This window comes from Oncorhynchus clarkii, chromosome 30 (assembly GCF_045791955.1).
Source record: "Oncorhynchus clarkii lewisi isolate Uvic-CL-2024 chromosome 30, UVic_Ocla_1.0, whole genome shotgun sequence".
Classification (NCBI taxonomy): domain Eukaryota; kingdom Metazoa; phylum Chordata; class Actinopteri; order Salmoniformes; family Salmonidae; genus Oncorhynchus; species Oncorhynchus clarkii.
In genome coordinates, this window is record NC_092176.1 from 40,773,407 (window position 1) to 40,791,271 (window position 17,865).

The 17,865-nt window shown below is 44.6% G+C and overlaps 1 protein-coding gene across 1 annotated transcript; it reads right to left on the minus strand.

The window, feature by feature from the left end:
• Positions 1-370: 370 nt before the first annotated feature.
• Positions 371-12,216, minus strand: LOC139389555 (E3 ubiquitin-protein ligase Mdm2-like). Its single transcript, XM_071136371.1, has 8 exons — positions 12,139-12,216; positions 11,948-12,022; positions 11,792-11,814; positions 8,284-8,333; positions 8,028-8,086; positions 5,919-6,026; positions 4,790-4,957; positions 371-973 (listed from the first exon to the last, which is right to left on the minus strand). Exons 1-8 carry the CDS (start codon positions 12,214-12,216, stop codon positions 371-373), a joined length of 1,164 nt encoding a protein of 387 aa, XP_070992472.1.
• Positions 12,217-17,865: the final 5,649 nt, after the last annotated feature.

Sequence of the window (17,865 nt, forward strand, 5' to 3'; positions counted from 1 at the left end):
TAAAACACCATCACTATCATATGTGTAGAATAGAGGGAAGACGAGGTGAAAACCAAGGCGAGTGGGTAGTGGTTGCCAGGGGGACGACTTTTCATTTAAATCTTCAGGAAACATGTCTCAACCTGTTCTCTCGTCTAGCCCTAACCATATCCATTGCCCCTGGTGACAAATTGCCTCGCGTCCCCAGTCACTAGGGTACCCTATTCCTGTTTCTAGTGCACAGCTATAAACCAGGGCCCATGGGGAGCCATTTGGGTCACAAGATGACACTAAAACACTGTTCCTTTCTCAAGTCTCAACCCAGGCAAGACAACTAACTGAAGTTTGAAACATTTAAGGCTGTTGTTTACAGTCTAGCCGATAGCCGTCCTCAGCTGAGATAAATTAAGACGACAGACTGGATCGGCTCCCTGCAGACAGGACACAGCTTGTTCCTCTTCTTCAGTTTCCTGGCGCAGGTGTAACAGGCCATGAGGTGCCCTGTGCGTCCGTGTACGATACAGCCGTTCTTGGGCCTGGTCTGACAGATGACGCAGGGCTCCAGGCAGCTGGCGGAGAGGTGAGCCTCCAGGCTGCTGAAACGCTCCAAGTCTGGTGCCATCACTTGTTGACTGAAGGGGGCGCTAGAGGACGAGCCTGAGCCTACACCGTTGGAGTTCGAAGAAGAGGTGGAGGGCTGGGAGGAGCAGGCCGAGTCTTGGGAATCGGGGCCTGAGACGGACATCAATTCCTGGGAGTCTTTGAGGAGGGGAAGGGGCGACCTGGCTCTCTTCCCGTCTGGGACATCTAGACCTTCGGTCTCGTCGGGCGCTGTCGTGGCTGGGGTAGGCTTTGGGGGTAAGGGTTTGAGGTTGGGGGCAGCAGAGTTGCTGTCAGAATCGGGAAACCAGTCCATTCTTAGCGTCCAGCAGCGAATGCAGTTTCGGAGGAGGGGAGGGTTCAACTCGTCACACTTTGAGCACTTCCAGTAGTCCTGAAACAACACCACTAGATTAGACCACAGGCAACACCGCTAGATTAAACAACAACACCACTAGATTAGACCACAGCACCACTAGATTAGACCACAGCACCACTAGATTAGACCACAACACCACTAGATTAGACAACAGGCACAACCGCTAGATTAGACCACAGGCACCGCCGCTAGATTAGACCACAGGCAAAGCCGCTAGATTAAACAACAACACCACTAGATTAGACCACAGCAGCACTAGATTAGACCACACCAGCACTAGATTAGACCACAGCACCACTAGATTAGACCACAACACCACTAGATTAGACCACAGGCAACGCCGCTAGATTAAACAACAACACCACTAGATTAGACCACAACACCACTAGATTAGACCACAACACCACTAGATTAGACAACAGGCACAACCACTAGATTAGACCACAGGCACCACCGCTAGATTAGACCACAGGCAACGCCGCTAGATTAGACCACAGGCAACGCCGCTAGATTAGACCACAGCACCACTAGATTAGACCACAGCAGCACTACATTAGACCACACCAGCACTAGATTAGACCACAGCAGCACCACTACATTAGACCACAGCAGCACCACTAGATTAGACCACAGCACCACTAGATTAGACCACAGCACCACTAGATTAGACCACAGCACCACTAGATTAGACCACAGCACCACTAGATTAGACCACAGCACCACATTAGACCACACAAGCACTAGATTAGACCACAGCACCACTAGATTAGACCACAGCAGCACTAGATTAGACCACAGCACCTCTAGATTAGACCACAGCACCACTAGATTAGACCACAACACCACTAGATTAGACCACAACACCACTAGATTAGACAACAGGCACAACCACTAGAATAGACCACACCAGCACTAGATTAGACCACACCACTAGATTAGACCACAACATCACTAGATTAGACAACAGGCACCACCGCTAGATTAGACCACAGGCACCGCCGCTAGATTAGACCACAGGCAACGCCGCTAGATTAAACAACACCACCACTAGATTAGACCACAGCAGCACTAGATTAGACCACAACACCACTAGATTAGACAACAGGCACAACCACTAGATTAGACCACAGGCACCACCGCTAGATTAGACCACAGGCAACGCCGCTAGATTAAACAACAACACCACTAGATTAGACCACAGCAGCACTAGATTAGACCACACCAGCACTAGATTAGACCACAGCACCACTAGATTAGACCACAGCACCACTAGATTAGACCACAGCACCACTAGATTAGACCACAGCACCACTAGATTAGACCACAGCACCCCATTAGACCACACAAGCACTAGATTAGACCACAGCACCACTATATTAGACCACAGCAGCACTAGATTAGACCACAGCACCACTAGATTAGACCACAACACCACAACACCACTAGATTAGACCACAACACCACTAGATTAGACCACAACACCACTAGATTAGACCACAACACCACTAGATTAGACAACAGGCACAACCACTAGAATAGACCACACCAGCACTAGATTAGACCACACCACTAGATTAGACCACAGCAGCACTACATTAGACCACACCAGCACTAGATTAGACCACAGCAGCACCACTACATTAGACCACAGCAGCACCACTAGATTAGACCACAGCACCACTAGATTAGACCACAGCACCACTAGATTAGACCACAGCACCACTAGATTAGACCACAGCACCACTAGATTAGACCACAGCACCACTAGATTAGACCACAGCACCACATTAGACCACACAAGCACTAGATTAGACCACAGCACCACTAGATTAGACCACAGCAGCACTAGATTAGACCACAGCACCTCTAGATTAGACCACAGCACCACTAGATTAGACCACAACACCACTAGATTAGACCACAACACCACTAGATTAGACAACAGGCACAACCACTAGAATAGACCACACCAGCACTAGATTAGACCACACCACTAGATTAGACCACAACATCACTAGATTAGACAACAGGCACCACCGCTAGATTAGACCACAGGCACCGCCGCTAGATTAGACCACAGGCAACGCCGCTAGATTAAACAACAACACCACTAGATTAGACCACAGCAGCACTAGATTAGACCACAACACCACTAGATTAGACAACAGGCACAACCACTAGATTAGACCACAGGCACCACCGCTAGATTAGACCACAGGCAACGCCGCTAGATTAAACAACAACACCACTAGATTAGACCACAGCAGCACTAGATTAGACCACACCAGCACTAGATTAGACCACAGCACCACTAGATTAGACCACAGCACCACTAGATTAGACCACAGCACCACTAGATTAGACCACAGCACCACTAGATTAGACCACAGCACCACATTAGACCACACAAGCACTAGATTAGACCACAGCACCACTATATTAGACCACAGCAGCACTAGATTAGACCACAGCACCACTAGATTAGACCACAACACCACAACACCACTAGATTAGACCACAACACCACTAGATTAGACCACAACACCACTAGATTAGACCACAACACCACTAGATTAGACCACAACACCACTAGATTAGACAACAGGCACAACCACTAGAATAGACCACACCAGCACTAGATTAGACCACACCACTAGATTAGACCACAACACCACTAGATTAGACCACAACATCACTAGATTAGACAACAGGCACCACCGCTAGATTAGACCACAGACACCACCGCTAGATTAGACCACAGGCACCACCGCTAGATTAGACCACAGGCACCACCACTAGATTAGATCACAGGCACCACCGCTAGATTAGACCACAGGCACCACCGCTAGATTAGACCACAGGCACCACTAGATTAGACCACAGGCACCACTAGATTAGACCACAGGCACCACTAGATTAGACCACAGCACCACTAGATTAGACCACAGCACCACTAGATTAGACCACACTACTAGATTAGACCACAGCACCACTAGATTAGACCACAACACCACTAGATTAGACCACAACACCACTAGATTAGACAACAGGCACAACCACTAGATTAGACCACAGACACCACCACTAGATTAGACCACACCGCTAGATTAGACCACAGGCAACACCGCTAGATTAGACAACAACACCACTAGATTAGACCACAGCACCACTAGATTAGACCACAGCACCACTAGATTAGACCACACCGCTAGATTAGACCACATGCAACACCGTTAGATTAAACAACACCACTAGATTAGACCACAGCACCACTAGATTAGACCACAGCACCACTAGATTAGACCACAGCACCACTAGATTAGACCACAGCACCACCGCTAGATTAGACCACAGGCACCACCACTAGATTAGACTACAAGCAACACCGCTAGATTAGACCACACCATTAGATTAGACCACAGGCAACACCGCTAGATTAGACCACACCGCTAGATTAGACCACAGGCAACACCGCTAGATTAGACCACACCGCTAGATTAGACCACAGGCAACACCGCTAGATTAGACCACAGACACCACCGCTAGATTAGACCACAGGCACCACCGCTAGATTAGACCACAGGCACCACCGCTAGATTAGACCACAGGCACCACCGCTAGATTAGACCACAGGCACCACCGCTAGATTAAACCACAGGCACCACTGCTAGATTAGACCACAGGCACCACCACTAGATTAGACCACAGGCAACACCGCTAGATTAGACCACAGGCAACACCGCTAGATTAGACCACAAGCAACACCGCTAGATTAGACCACAGACACCACCACTAGATTAGACCACAGACACCACCGCTAGATTAAACCACAGGCACAGAGACCTCGTCCTCTCCAGACACTGAAGCCTCTTCGGGATCGCTGTAGGCATCCGAGTCGATGGACTCCACCTCAAACTCCACGCTGAAGTTATCAGAGTCTGAGCCCAGATCCTGGCTCAGAACATCGTCACACGCGTCACTGACCAATGAACCTACTTCCTGTTGAGAGAGACGAGAGAGAGAGAGCTCAGTAACATGGGATTTACACAGCTGCCGATAAGATTTACAAATTACAATCATCATTTTTTTTACTCAGAATCTAAAGTACTGAACAAACCGATGTCACACACTAGACGTGAAACATTTCGTCTGAATGTGTAGGAATTAATATTCCCATTCCTTCATCTGCATAATGTTGTAGCCCAGTTTAGGATTTAGTTTAGGATCTCACCCTCCTTTAGGATTGGTGGAACTACAGTCTGACAGGGTAAATACTTGTACTGCAGTAGGCTCCCCCACAGAGTTACAGGAGGCTCCCCCACAGAGTTACAGGAGGCTCCCCCACAGAGTTACAGGAGGCTCCCCCACAGAGTCACAGGAGGCTCCCCCACAGAGTTACAGGAGGCTCCCCCACAGTTACAGGAGGCTCCCCCACAGAGTCACAGGAGGCTCCCCCACAGAGTCACAGGAGGCTCCCCCACAGAGTCACAGGAGGCTCCCCCACAGAGTTACAGGAGGCTCCCCCACAGAGTTACAGGAGGCTCCCCCACAGAGTTACAGGAGGCTCCCACCACAGTTACAGGAGGCTCCCCCACAGAGTCACAGGAGGCTCCCCCACAGAGTTACAGGAGGCTCCCCCACAGAGTTACAGGAGGCTCCCCCACAGAGTTACAGGAGGCTCCCCCACAGAGTTACAGGAGGCTCCCCCACAGTTACAGGAGGCTCCCCCACAGAGTTACAGGAGGCTCCCCCACAGAGTTACAGGAGGCTCCCCCACAGAGTCACAGGAGGCTCCCCCACAGAGTCACAGGAGGCTCCCCCACAGAGTCACAGGAGGCTCCCCCACAGAGTTACAGGAGGCTCCCCCACAGAGTTACAGGAGGCTCCCCCACAGAGTTACAGGAGGCTCCCCCACAGAGTTACAGGAGGCTCCCCCACAGAGTTACAGGAGGTTACTCACAGCGTTACTGTGTGAGTCTGAAGACTCGCTGCTCCTCCAGTCTCGTCTCAGGTCTCCAATCACATACCAGGACATGCTGTCATCAAAGGTCAGAGAAAAGCTGAACCCCTTAAACATCCCTCTTCAACAAAACTAAAGTTGGTTCAACTTGAGGTCGAGTATGTTTATGTCTGTGACCCAGAGCTAGGCAATTAGTTTGATCACAAAGCATTTTCGCTACACTCGCAATAACATCTGCTAAATATGTGTATGTGACCAATAAAATTTGATTTTGGAGGGTGATGGAGAAGTGTTTCCCCCTATATTCATTTAGTAACGGTGGCCCACCGCTATACAACTATTTTTGAGACGGGTTGTAATCCAAGGTTTCCAGAAGCCTTCGGCTGTTCTCTTACATGGTTTAACTACGGGAAAGCAGTGGTGAAATACAGAATTGAAAGACGTGAGAAACGTCTTTAAGCAGACTCCACATCGGCCTAAATATTTTCCCATGAAATACCATCAAAACAACATCTTAATGTGCTCGCAATTACTTTTGTTAAATAGTCTACGTTTAAATTTTTTTTTATTTGTCTTAAAGGGGCAGTATTGTATTTTGAGACAGGTTTGAATAAGCTAAGAAGCCAATAGGCAGAGGGTAGTATAATGTATCTGATTCTCTGTAGTAATGGTATGGGAATAATAATGCATTTTATTTTGTAAAGTGGTTTCTTGCATTAAACACAATATTCAGTCACCTCATTTGTCTGAAGGACAAGTGGATAAACAGGTTAAAGGTCAAGCCCTGCATGTTTTTTTCTATTCCAAAGTCTCATGAAATGTAGGTCTACGTTGAACACTACACATTGGCTGCTACTGTCAGCTGAAAGATATAACAGCTATTTCCATATTAAAATGTTATGGGATTAATTTTCTCCATTGTTTTTGATGGTAGGCCACTCAGGTAGGTCTACATTAGGATCAAACAGACACAGTAGCCTACTTGGCCACTGTTAAAACTGTAACTTAAAGTGGGTGCATGCCTCAATGTTTACAGTAAGCGTCATTGCGTTTACTTGATAGCTACCTACACAAATAGCTAGAACACAGTGTTAATACGATAAATTCATTAAAAAGATTAAAAGCAGGGCGCTGTACTGCAGCGCCAGCTGTGCCATCAGAGTCCCTGGGTTCGCGCCCAGGCTCTGTCGTAACCGGCCGTGACCGGGAGGTCCGTGGGGCGACGCACAATTGGCCTAGCGTCGCCCGGGTTAGGGAGGGCTTGGTCGGTAGGGGTGTCCTTGTCTCATCGCGCACTTTTCACGTGTTCCACCGCAAACTGTCCTAAACAGATCTCACAAGTATCAGACAGTACCAAACTGTCCTAAACAGATCTCACAAGTATCAGACAGTACCAAACTGTCCTAAACAGATCTCACAAGCATCAAACTGTCCTAAACAGATCTCACAAGTATCAGACAGTACCAAACTGTCCTAAACAGATCTCACAAGTATCAGACAGTACCAAACTGTCCTAAACAGATCAGACAGTACCAAACTGTCCTAAACAGATCAGACAGTACCAAACTGTCCTAAACAGATCAGACAGTACCAAACTGTCCTAAACAGATCAGACAGTACCAAACTGTCCTAAACAGATCTCACAAGTATCTGACAGTACAAGCCACACTGTATAGTCAATGCAACATTCACATGATCCCAGCCCTGGTTAAACACTAGGGGCTACAAAGGCCAAACCAAAATGTTCTCTCAAGGGGCAGCCTGTAAAATTGGGTTGGATTTACAGAAAGAGCCCAGGGCAGATGAGTTGAAGTCGGAACTGATGTTCAAAAGGTCTTGTCGGTTGTAATAAATTACAGAGGAAACAATTCATGGGAATTGATTTTAATTTGTATAATTACAACTAAAGAATTACAAAATAGCAAAGTTGAGTGCTCTAGCTTGTAAAACAGCTGCCATCTCGTACGGCAACATTATAGCAATGCCCCCCAACTGGAATGTTTCAACCAATCACATGCTCTTGTCCCCCCCCCCCCCTCCTTCATTTAGTTTAATGTGTCTATCATAGAAATACAATGAATAGATGCTCTTTCTATGTGGTCTTCTTACCTTAGGCCCTCTATCCGGTTCACTCTGGCTCCTGGGTTCCGTGAAGACAGATTGGGATTCTAAAAAGGAAAAAAATAGAAACGTCTACATTTTAAAAATCAGTATAGACTACTTCCTCATTTGTCTTATCAGCCCAATACATTACGCAACATTGAACTGCCTAGCGTACAAATGTTTTTTTTTTTTTTTCAAAAGAGATGTATATCAACTAGAAACTACAGGACAATAGAAGTGATGAAAGAAAAGCTAAAAGTACCTTGATTTTTCACTGCTAGGAGATTTTGTGTGATCATAGCGAAGAGAACTCTGAAAGAACAACAAACACACAAGGCTAACATTAGCATAGTGAAACAGTTTCACTATCAGACATCTCTGATTTGTTTAGCAAACAGAAGGCTGCTCATCAGTAATGCATTTTTGAATCATCAGTACACATCTGAGCCAACACATGCAACAGGTGACAGCATATTAACCTCTTGAACCTATAGGGGCGCTGTGTCATTATTGGATAAAAAGACGTGCCCGTTTTAAGCGCAATATTTTGTCACGAAAAGATGCTCGACTATGCATGGAATTGACAGCCTTGGAAAGACACAACTCTGACGTCTCCAAAACTGCAAAGATATTATCTGTGCGTGCCCCAGAACTAATGCAACAGGCGAAACCAAGATTATGTTTCATACAGGAAATGCCCCGGATTCTGAAGGCGCTGTGTTCCAATGTCTCCTTATATGGCTGTGAATGCGCCAGGAATGAGCCTGCGCTTTCTGTATATTCCCCGAGGTGCCTGCAGCATTGTGACGTGTTTGTAGGCATATCATTGGAAGATTGACCATAAGAGACTACATTTACCTGGTGTCCCGCCCGGTGTCCTGTGTGCGTAATCAGTAAGTCCATGCGCGTTCCATTTCTTCAGAATTGAAAGTAAACTGCCACGATGGATTTTATCGTCGATAGGGTTGATTCTAAACATCGTTTGCCATGTTTCTGTCGATATTATGGAGTTAATTTGGAAAAAAGTTCGCGTTTTAAATGACTTTTCTTTTTTTTTTCTTTTTTTTTTTCTTACCCAAACGTGATGAACAAAACGGAGTGATTAGTCGACACAAATAATATTTTTTTTGTAAAAACGGAACATTTGCTATCTAACAGAGTCTCCTCATTGAAAACATCTGAAGTTCTTCAAAGGGAAATTATTTTATTTGAATGCTTTTATGTTTTTTTGTGGAAAATGTTGCATGCTGAATGCTAGGCTTAATGCAATGCTAGGCTATCAATACTCTTACACAAATGCTTGTTTAGCTATGGTTCAAAAGCATATTTTGAAAATCTGAGATGACAGTGTTGTTAACAAAAGGCTACGCTTGAGAGCAAATAGATTAATTTCATTTCATTAGCCATTTTCATGAATAGTTAACGTTGTGTTATGCTAATGAGCTTGCTGATAGATTTACACAATCCTGGATACAGGGGTTTTTTCGTAGCTAAACGTGACGCAGAAAACGGAGCGATTTGTCCTAAACAAATAATCTTTCAGGAAAAACTTTTGCTATCTGAAAATTTGCTATCTGAGAGTCTCCTCATTGAAAACATCTGAAGTTCTTCAAAGGTAAATTATTTTATTTGAATGCTTTTCTGTTTTTTTGTGTAAATGTTGCCAGCTGAATGCTAACGCTAAATGCTACGCTAAATGCTACGTTAGCCATCAATAATGTTACACAAATGCTTGTTTTGCAATGGTTGAGAAGCATATTTTGAAAATCTGAGATGACAGTGTTGTTAACAAAAGGCTAAGCTTGAGAGCTAGCATATTTATTTCATTTCATTTGCGATTTTCATGAATAGTTAACGTTGCGTTATGGTAATGAGCTTGAGTCTGTATTCACGATCCCGGATGGCGAGATCAGAAAGGTTAAGTGGCTGTATTAGAGGTTAGAAGGATGCATTAGAGGCCAGAGTCTGTATTAGAGGCCAGAGTCTGTATTAGAGGACCAGAGTCTGTATTAGAGGTTAGATGAGCTGTATTAGAGGCCAGAGTCTGTATTAGAGGCCAGAGGAGATGTATTAGAGGTTAGAAGAGCTGTATTAGAGTCCAGCTTCTGTATTAGAGGCCAGAGTCTGTATTATAGGTTAGAGGAGCTGTATTAGAGGACCAGAGTCTGTATTAGAGGTTAGATGAGCTGTATTAGAGGCCAGAGTCTGTATTAGAGGCCAGCGGAGATGTATTAGAGGTTAGAAGAGCTGTATTAGAGGCCAGCTTCTGTATTAGAGGCCAGAGTCTGTATTAGAAGTTAGAGGAGCTGTATTAGAGGACCAGAGTCTGTATTAGAGGTTAGAGACCAGAGTCTGTATTAGAGACCAGAGTCTGTATTAGAGGTTAGAGTCTGTATTAGAGGTCAGAGTCTGTATTAGAGGTTGAAGTCTGTATTAGAGGTTCGAGACAAGAGTCTGTATTAGAGGTCAGAGGAGCTGTATTAGAGGACAATAGTCTGTATTAGAGGTTAGAGGAGCTGTATTAGAGGACAGGGGAGCTGAATTAGAGGAACAGAGTCTGTATTAGAGGAACAGAGTCTGTATTAGAGGACAGGGGAGCTGTATTAGAGGAACAGAGTCTGTATTAGAGAACAGAGTCTGTATTAGAGGACAGGGGAGCTGTATTAGAGGAACATAGTCTGTATTAGAGGACAGGGGAGCTGTATTAGAGGAACAGAGTCTGTATTAGAGAACAGAGTCTGTATTAGAGGAACAGAGTCTATATTAGAGGAACAGAGTCTGTATTGGAGGACAGGGGAGCTGTATTAGAGGAACAGAGTCTGTATTAGAGAACATAGTCTGTATTAGAGAACAGGGTCTGTATTAGAGGAACAGAGTCTATATTAGAGGAACAGAGTCTGTATTAGAGAACAGAGTCTGTATTAGAGAACAGAGTCTGTATTAGAGAACCAGAGAAGCTGTATTTAGAGGCTGTGTAGAAGGGCTGAGTTAGAGGCTGTGTAGAAGGGCTGCGTTAGAGGCTGTGTAGAGGGGTTGCATTAGAGGATGTGTAGAGGGGCTGCATTAGAGGATGTGTAGAGGGGCTGCATTAGAGGCTGTGTAGAGGGGCTGCATTAGAGGCTGTGTAGAGGGGCTGCATTAGAGGCTGTGTAGAGGGGATGCATTAGAGGCTGTGTAGAGGGACTGCATTAGAGGCTATGTAGAGGGACTGCATTAGAGGCTGTGTAGCGGGGCTGCATTAGAGGCTGTGTAGCGGGGCTGCATTAGAGGCTATGTAGAGGGACTGCATTAGAGGCTGTGTAGAAGGGCTGCATTTAAGGCTATGTAGAAGGGCTGCATTAGAGGCTGTGTAGAGGGACTGCATTAGAGGCTGTGTAGCGGGGCTGCATTAGAGACTATGTAGAGGGACTGCATTAGAGAGTGTGTAGAAGGGCTGCATTTAAGGCTGTGTAGAAGGGCTGCATTAGAGGCTGTGTAGAGGGACTGCATTAGAGGCTGTGTAGATGGACTGCATTAGAGGCTGTGTAGCGGGGCTGCATTAGAGGCTGTGTAGAGGGACTGCATTAGAGGATGTGTAGAAGGGCTGCATTAGAGGCTGTGTAGAAGGGCTGCATTTAAGGCTGTGTAGAAGGGCTGCATTAGAGGCTGTGTAGAGGGACTGCATTAGAGACTATGTAGAGGGACTGCATTAGAGGCTGTGTAGCGGAGCTGCATTAAAGGCTGTGTAGAAGGGCTAAGTGAGTTTGACAAACTCCAGAAGGAGAACTCACAGATGAAGAGCGCCATCGAAAACCTGAGGAAGCAAAACATGGCTTTAAACCAACAGGATGACCAGGACAAGTTTTCAAGTTTTGTAAGGCTCATCAGTTTTTCAAACGTGCACCGGCCCAGGTTCAGCTGGGTCCAGCTGTCAGGTCATTTCTTACCTCTTTCAAGGTAAAAACGTCTTTGTCTGCACCTGCCTGCTGCAATAACACGCACAGTTTCTCTTTAGGTCGTACCTGTGGAAATATAGCACATAAAACAAAAAAACATTATTTTACATTCTATGTAACTGTAAACAAATGACTGACTTAAACAGTGTGACAGAGAGACAGAGATTTAAGTTGATACTTACAAGTTTCTCATTGTCCAAGGTATTTATTTGGGAACTACTTCTATGTCCTTCTGACATTCTCTCACAATTCTCTGCCATTCTGTCTTCCACCTGTCGAAGAGTAGAGGGAAGAGTAGGAGGTAAAATACATTTACATTTCCAAGTGAACATGCAACGCCTTATAAAAGTATACAATTACATACAATGTCAAGGTAAAGCTTTGGAAGACAAAAACAAGTTTACCTAAATAAATAAATAGAAGTACTAATGAGATGTTCTTGATACACCCCCTTTATAATACACCCTTCATATTCTGTACATAAAGTGCTTCAGCTCGGCTGGTAGCGTTAGGAACCACTTCCCCGTCTCCCCCGGATTTAAATAGGCACAGAGAGACATGTCAGGACTAGCACTGCTCCGGCTGTTAACGCCAGGATGCTATTGGGCGCAGCCGCCGTATGGTTGAAGCTAGATTACTAACCTCACGTAACATGTTTTAGCATATGGACGAGCACACCTAGCGGTCACCCTGCGTCTGTGCATCCGCCTCCACCCTTAGTGCTGAGCTGGCCGCTAGAGTTGGATATGCCCGGGGGGCATGTCCCAGTTTACTACAGCTCTGCATTGTGTAATAATCAGCTGTTTGACTGACATGGGCAGGGTTGGAGGAAGGATGTCTCGACTTAACTGACTCCCTTAGCTATTGCTTTTCCAAACAAAAGAAGAGCTATGCAAGTTGACAGCTGAAATATTGGACATGAAAGCTGGTTGCCACTGGATATTAACGTTACCACCGTGGATATGAAATTACAAAGGATGGGATTAACGCCAAAGTAACGATTAGTCACTAACATTAAGAGGGGTTTGACATCTGGACTCACTGATAACAATTTTTTATCTGATCTAACATTTGGTCATGATGAGATTAGTTTCTCTGTTGCTGATATCCATCAATGTTATTCAATCGCATGAAAGAAACTGACCTGCGAAAAGTAACGTTACCTACACTTCAATCCTCATCCTTTTGATTTCTACCAAACCAAATGGGATAGTTTCCTATCAATCTGTCAAAACACAATGAAGACAAACAGCTTGGAAAGACCCACGACCCAGTTGTGGGACTCTGCAAGCCAGTAAAAGTAGACCAGTGTGCAATATTGACAAGTTAGTATATCTGATAACTTGTTAATAACATCAACGTTTCAGTCAAATGTAGCTATATCTAGCTATATTCAATGTGTGGTATTTACAATACATATGTGATTTAACCACTAACGTTACGCCAAAAATAAAACTGTTGAACGAGTAACTACTATAGTCCGGACTTTGACTGGCAAGTCGCTGACCAGGCAGCACTTTTTTGATGCATCTTCATGTGTATTTTGATTTTGTATTTAGATGGGTAACTAAGACACCACCAGATAGAAAAACAAACGGTTTTTTTGACGACACTCTTGCTAGGTTAACATTACATGTTTAGTCGTTGTTCTACTAGCTACCACAACAGCTTCGCTACTATGTGTCGACGTCTAGCTATTCAAAGTGAACTCCTTTGGATGAGAGGCCTTGTAGCATGTGGCTAATGCTATTCAAACTTTAGCTATAAAATAAAGTGATTGTACAAATTACATGTCAAAATAACACAGTTAGTTATTATACACACTAGCTTGCCATTTAAACTTTCATAGCGAATTTTAAATAGATTTAGAGCACATTATTGGCTTCACTTACGTTACTTTCACAATCCAATAACTTGCTTGTAAAAGTTAGCGAGGAAAACAAACGTTAATTTTGTCGCACCTAGTGGCGGGTCCAAAGTAAGGCACGAGCCCTGAAGATGAATCAGGTTGACGAATCAATCACAAGAAGAAGAAAATAGACTACCTGCACGTGGGGAATGTTCATCGTTTTTTAGTGGAAAGAAACATGGGAACTATCAACGAGCTCAGCCAAGACCTGATTTGGCTGGATTGATTCATCAATGCATTCTTTGCCTAATCATTGATACAATCATCAGAGGGAAAATGACATTGGTCGTCATTCAAGTCACACAGTCAGTGTGAAGAAGAAATCAATCACATTGAATTCATATAATAGACAGGTTTCTGTATGTCTAGCTTTATAAGTGTATTCATCATCATTATCCCCTGAGAGAGGAATTACAACAATGTTTTCTGTATCATCATTCCAATATGGGTCAATCCCTGGACATGGCTCTCGCTCATTGAGACAGGGGCATTGTGACTCTTCACATGGCTGCTTGCTGACTGAGAAATCATTGCCTCCCTCTGCCAGAGACAAAAGTGTGTTTGTGTTATGTTCTGTTATTCTGTCAACCAGCTCTGCTCTAGGGCCATTTATCAAGCGTAGGAGTGCTGATCTACGATTAGTTTTGCCTTTTAGATCACAATGAATAAGATAACATGGACATGGTGGACCTGATCCTAGATCAGCAGTCCTACTCTGCCCCTAGTCTGGTCGGATGCTGAGACATGTCCTGGCAGTTCACACTTCATCATCATAGTGCCATGATGCTTGTCCTTATGATGCTAGTGCATGATGCCTATCCTTATGATGCTAGTGCTTATGGCTAGTCCATGATGCCTGTCCTTATGATGCTAGTCCTTTGGAAGAATAAACTGATATCAGTGAATCAACAACAGAAGATACATGGAACTAATGCTCATTGAGACCGAGAGAAATGTCACGACTTTCCTTGGTTTAACGAAAGTCAAACCAACTTCTATAAAGGAAAAGGTCTACCGGTCAGAAATGGCTCCTTGATTTTGATTAGTGAAATCATTTACAAATGTGTTTAATGGATGGACAAAATGAAAAGTGGAAGATTCATTTGAAATGGTTTTGATTTGTTGATGGATTTTGATGCACACAAAACCTATCTAAAAACTTGTATTTGTCCTTGAAGCAGCAGAAGGTTTTGGTCTTCTCTGGTATCGTTGGCATCTTCTCCGGTATCGTTGGCATCTTCTCAGGTATCGTTGGCATCTTCTCCGGTATCGTTGGCATCTTCTCCGGTATCGTTGGCATCTTCTCAGGTATCGTTGGCATCTTCTCCGGTATCGTTGGCATCTTCTCCGGTATCGTTGGCATCTTCTCCGGTATCGTTGGCATCTTCTCCGGTATCGTTGGCATCTTCTCAGGTATCGTTGGCATCTTCTCTGGTATCGTTGGCATCTTCTCCGGTATCGTTGGCATCTTCTCAGGTATCGTTGGCATCTTCTCCGGTATCGTTGGCATCTTCTCCGGTATCGTTGGCATCTTCTCTGGTATCGTTGGCATCTTCTCCGGTATCGTTGGCATCTTCTCTGGTATCGTTGGCATCTTCTCCGGTATCGTTGGCATCTTCTCCGGTATCGTTGGCATCTTCTCTGGTATCGTTGGCATCTTCTCCGGTATCGTTGGCATCTTCTCCGGTATCGTTGGCATCTTCTCCGGTATCGTTGGCATCTTCTCTGGTATCGTTGGCATCTTCCCTGGTATCGTTGGCATCTTCTCTGGTATCGTTGGCATCTTCTCTGGTATCGTTGGCATCTTCTCCGGTATCGTTGGCATCTTCTCCGGTATCGTTGGCATCTTCTCCGGTATCGTTGGCATCTTCTCCGGTATCGTTGGCATCTGGTAGCGAAATGCTTGTGCTTCTAGTTCCGACAATGCAGTAATAACCAACAAGTAATCTAACTAACAATTCCAAAACGACTGTCTTATACACAGTGTAAGGGGATAAAGAATATGTACATAAAGATAGATGAATGAGTGATGGTACAGAGCAGCATAGGCAAGATACAGTAGATGGTATCGAGTACAGTATATACATATGAGATGAGTATGTAAACAAAGTGGCATAGTTAAAGTGGCTAGTGATACATGTATTACATAAGGATGCAGTCGATGATATAGAGTACAGTATATACGTATGCATATGAGATGAATAATGTAGGGTAAGTAACATTATATAAGGTAGCATTGTTTAAAGTGGCTAGTGATATATTTACATCATTTCCCATCAATTCCCATTATTAAAGTGGCTGGAGTTGAGTCAGTGTCAGTGGTAGTGTGTTGGCAGCAGCCACTCAATGTTAGTGGTGGCTGTTTAACAGTCTGATGGCCTTGAGATAGAAGCTGTTTTTCAGTCTCTCGGTCCCAGCTTTGATGCACCTGTACTGACCTCGCCTTCTGGATGATAGCGGGGTGAACAGGCAGTGGCTCGGGTGGTTGATGTCCTTGATGATCTTTATGGCCTTCCTGTAACATCGGGTGGTGTAGGTGTCCTGGAGGACAGGTAGTTTGCCCCCGGTGATGCGTTGTGCAGCTCTTGAAAGGATTTCAGTGTAGTGGTTTTCTGATGAAATAGGTCTGAAAAGGTCCTGATTCCTAGGGCATGCCAAAGATTAAAGTTGGCATCCCTCAGGGCTTTTGGCAAGTCTGGGTTGCCTACTATAGGCGAGTGAGAACATATTTGGGAGGAAATGCCCAGGTATTTCTTACAGTCCCTCCACGCTAGTAGGGTGCTGTAAATCACAAAGGTTTTGGCTATGTTGCCCACTTCACTAAAGTTATTAATGAATATAATTGAGCTTAAGGGCAATGAACCACAGGATTGGGCTTCTATCTGAATCCACGTTGACTCTTGTCTGTTTGTGATCCATGTTAGCATGTTGCGGATTTGGGCAGACCAGTAGTACAGTTGAAGGGAGGGAAGGGCAAGACCACCTTTAGATTCAGGTTTTGATAAAGTGGAAAACTTGGTCCTAGGTTTTTTATTGCCCCATATAAATTTGGTGATGCTTTGGTTAGTTGTTTTGAAGAAGGAAACTGGGAGATAGCATGGGAGCATCTGAAATAAGTAGTTTAGTCTAGGGAGGACGTTCATACGGATTACATTAATTCTTCCTACTAAGCTAATTGTGAGGGAGATCCAGGTTTGAAGATCGTTCTTGATTCGATCCAGGAGTGGAAGATAGTTTTCCTTAAAAAGGCTATTCAGATCTGGTGTTATGAAGATCCCAAGGTATTGAAACTTTTATTGTGTTTTCCATTGGAAAGGACAAAGTGTCTTCATAGAGCTGGTGAGTGTAATATTGAGAGGGCAGACAGTGGATTTGTTGAAATTGATCTTATAACCTGAAAACTTGCCATACTGAGCAATTGTGTCTAAAATGAGAGGGAGGGATTTCTCAAGGTTGGATATGTAGAGCAAGACATCATCCGCGTAAAGCGAAATCTTGTGCTGCAGGCCGCCTGCAGAAACACCCATAATACTTGGATTGCTCCTTATCAGCTCTGCCAGAGGCTCCGCCCCCAACAAGTAGAGCAGCGGGGACAGCGAGCACCCTTGTCTTGTGCCCCGTTCCAGAGGGAATCTGTCAGAGTTCAGTCCATTAGTAGTCACCATGGCATTTGGATGAGAGTATAGTGATTTGATCCATTTAATAAAATGTGGGCCCATATTGAACTTTTCTAAGACTGAAAACAGAAAGCTCCACTCCATCCTGTCAAACGCCTTCTCTGCATCCAGTGAAGCCAGCAGGACAGGGTTTTTTTGTGCGTTTACTTGATCAATAATATCAAAAAGACGGCGAATGTTATCAGAAGAGTATCTGTCTCTAATAAATCCAGTTTGGTCCGCTTTTATTATTTTGGGAAGAAGAGTGTTTAGTCTTTTGGCGAGCAATTGGTGGATCTCTGGATATCGGCTATATGTCGTCTTACCTCTTTTAGTAATGGCAT